Here is a 3,439-nt window from a genome sequence, read left to right as displayed (position 1 = left end):
AGCCTCTGCCCCGCACCAGCAGCCGCCACGGCTTCACCTCCGGCTCCCACAGCCCACATTTGAGACCCCGAGTGGGCTCCTCCGTGGCAAACAGCCGGGGTCAGGCTTCAACGAACCAGCCCGTTCGCTCACAAAGCCAAAGACTTACCAATTCCCGGTGGCATTTCTTGATGTCTTCATCCTTCAGGGCTTCATTCAGGTGGAGGCTGGAAGGAAAAATAATAATAATCAGGTAAGTGAAGAGTCCCATCTCTCACCCACTCCCGAAAACACGTGTGCTACAAGAGGAGACATGGCAAGACGTAGGGGACCGAAGAGAGACCCCGGGAAGCCACATTTTGGATGTCACGGTGATTTATCGTAGCATCGGGCGTTGCTGAGGTTAAATAACGGCTGCAGGAGAAGGCTGATCTCTGTCAGGCATCGGGCTGATGGAGCCGGTGGAGGCACCAGCACCGGGGTGCCCGCACCCAAAACGCACCCCGGCGCTGGGGGAAGGAGCCCAGAGCTGCCCCCGGCAGCGGCCTGGGACAGGTTGGGAGCTGGCGATGGCAGCTTCGGCCAGGCTGAGGTTTCCCCAGGGAAAGCACAAATGGGAATTTGGGAATGTGCCGGGGCAGGAGGACGGACTCGGCTTCGGCCGTGCGCGGGGGCATCCGTCCGCACTCACCACGCAGGCGAGGGAGAAACCACAGAGACAGTGAAATCCTCCCAACAAGCTCAGCAGTCGGAATACCGGTCCCCTTCCCCAAACCCTTCTCCCCTCCCTGCTTTTATAGACCCAATATTTGAGGGCGAAAACAAAGAGGGGACCCCCTGTGCCCACTCCCAGCTGGGGGCTTGGAGGCAGCGGGGGTGCTGCAGGAGGTGGGAACAGAAGGAAAAAGAGCAAATACTCAACCGGAGACCCCGGGACCCTGCTGCGAGGCTGCCCCTCACCTGCCATCGAGGGAATCCAAACTCTTCTCCTTGTGCGATGCCTCCAGTTTCTCACGGCCGTGCATGGGCTCGGGGCTCTTCAGGGGAGCTGCTTTTTCATGCATCGGTTTGGCACTGCAAGGAGAAGCCTGTAAGCCCCCGAGGGGAAGGGAGAGAGGGGAGAAATGCGTTTCGGAGCTGTAAATCCATTCCCTTCAATCCCCACGTTCGTATCTCTGCCGTTCAAGGACAGCAAGAATATTTCTGCGATTTCTCAAGTCACACGGAGAAAAAAAGGGCATTTCTTGCCAGGAACTCCCCGGGGCTCGCAACCGAGTGGCCAAGGAGCGGCGGCTCCCTCCTCGCTGCCTCAGATAACACCTTCCAAAGCAGAGCCTCTCCTCCTCAGGAGATGGAGGTTGGGATGGGAAGAATCACAGGTCTACAAAACTCCCTGGGGTGATGGAGATTTCGGCCAGTCAGGGCCAGGGTCTGCTCCTCCAGGTCAGCAAAACACCATCTTCCCAGGGCAGAGCCCGTACCAAAGGCACCACCTCCCTCCTTTAATTGCTCCCCTCTCGTTAAAGCCTGTTATTTACTATCATGAGTTTTATCAGAGGCGCTTATCGGCCACAACAGGTAAAGTAAACACACTCCCAGCGCCGCGCAGGGAAGGTTATCACCCGGCAGGCCAGAAAGGTGACGCTTCCGCCCTCGGCAAACCGCAACCGGAGATTGCCGTGCCGCAGCGCTTCTGACACCGAGAGCCAAAGCAGAATGCAATCCCAGGAGACCGATGCCAGGGCAGTGATCCATGGGCTCCGGCGGCACGGCAGAGCCGGCAAACAGCCACCAGACCTACGGAGAGGAAATTATTCAAGGGAAAAGAGCTCGGCTCAACGGGCAGGGAGTGATGCCAGAGCAGGTGGGGGACAGGCAGGACGGCAGCAGGCAGGATGAGTGCCAGCGGGCAGGACAAGCGCGGAGCTGGAGCGCATCCCGGTGCCCGCAGGGGCAATGCCGTGGTGGTGCGGCAGAGCCCAGGTGGAGAAGCCATCCCAAACTGCTTCCTAAATAAAGAGACGGGCTCTTTCTCCTACACACACCCTGCTCCTGCTCCGAGGGGCTTGTCCAAAGGGAAATCCATCTAAATAATCCCCCACAGACTTGGGGAGACCCAGGACGGGGGTGCTGCACCCCGACACCCATCACCCAAACGACCTGAGAGTCGAAGCTGCGTGAGCCCCCGTGTTCCCGTAGCCTCGAGGGCCCAACCGAAACGCTGTCACGATGCGACAGAGCTGGGCTGAATCCCAGCCGGAGGCACGGGGGATGCTCCCTCAAGATGCAGCACGTATGTAGGGCTGCAGAAAAACCGAACACAAGTCACCGATGCCACGTGGTTAGGATCAGGCTGGGAAACAGCTCCTGGATCCCGCAGCCGGCATTTGCAAAGTAAACGAGCTGCCCGCGCGGCCCGAAAGCCCTAACATTGCGGGGATGGGATGAACGTGCCAAGGTTGTGGGTTTTTTTTAGGAGAATCTCAGGTCAAAGGATGTGTCTGGAAGGGAAGGGAGACTCTACCAACAAGACGCACCAAAATAACATCCCTTGGCATCGCACCGAAAGGCTTTTTCCCTGCCTGATTCCTCGGACACCCCGTGCCTTCAGGACGGGCAGCACCGCACCGCAAAAACCCTCTGCCAGGTGATGCCACGCTGCCCTGAAGCCAAAACTCGTATCATGGAGGCACCAACGCCTTCATCTCCCCTGCCCCTGTGCTGGAAAAGGGGCTCCAACCCACTCTGGAGCCTCCCTCTCCAGAGTTCAGCCCGCTCCAGCTTCCCCCACGTCATTCCTTAAATCCTCAAGCGGTTGCGCCACTTAATCCGGGCGAGCAGATTTAGCCCTAACCGGAGCTGACGCCAACAGGCACCGCGCGGGGGTCGGGGAGAGGCACCCCCTGCTCGAGGCGAGGGCATCGAGAAAGTCCCCCGACGTCACCAAACACACAGAAATCCCCTAAAACGAGAAGAGCCAGAGGCTGGAGAGCACTTGGAAGCACTGCACGGTCCTGTCCCGGTTTTCTCTCTCTCTTACGGTCACCGCCAGTGACAAGTCCTGGGTCAGACGGTCCCCAGACACAGCGCTGGCACCGGGCTGCTCCAGGGAGGGTCTGGGGGCTGTGAGGAGCATCCTCAGACCCAGCGGAGACATCGCAGCAGCTGCCTCGTCTCCCCTCTCCAGATCTCGCTCTGTCCTGGCTCCCAGATGCGGCAGGGATGGAGATCCGGGGTTCGGGAGCACAGGATAAGATAAGGTTGGTCTCCGGGCCCAGCTGATGGGGAGGTCTCCCTGCCAAGAGCTGCTTCCAGTGGCGGCACAGGGAGGAAAACACTTTCTAGCGGCTCAAACCGTCACCCTCCTCGAGGATTTTTTTTTCAGCAGAAAGCTGCTCCTGCAGGAAAACCGCCATCCCGAGTGACCCAAACTACAAGTGGAGCAAGAACAGTCGGACTG

General features: G+C 59.1%; 1 protein-coding gene across 1 annotated transcript in view; it reads right to left on the bottom strand.

Moving 5' to 3' along the window:
• The window catches only part of GRAMD2 (GRAM domain containing 2), an 8,289-nt gene extending 7,246 nt beyond the window's left edge, over positions 1–1,043 (bottom strand). Inside the window, exons 1-2 of the mRNA XM_009574870.1 lie at positions 940–1,043; positions 149–206 (exon numbers count right to left, since the gene is read on the bottom strand). Of these exons, the coding sequence (XP_009573165.1) occupies positions 149–206; positions 940–1,043 (162 nt within the window). The remainder of the gene's footprint in view (positions 1–148; positions 207–939) is intronic.
• Positions 1,044–3,439: the final 2,396 nt, after the last annotated feature.

This window comes from Fulmarus glacialis, unplaced genomic scaffold (assembly GCF_000690835.1).
Source record: "Fulmarus glacialis isolate BGI_N327 unplaced genomic scaffold, ASM69083v1 scaffold31013, whole genome shotgun sequence".
Lineage (NCBI taxonomy): Eukaryota > Metazoa > Chordata > Aves > Procellariiformes > Procellariidae > Fulmarus > Fulmarus glacialis.
The sequence above is the reverse complement of the archived record's forward strand: the minus strand, read 5'-3'. Positions and strand labels throughout refer to the sequence as shown.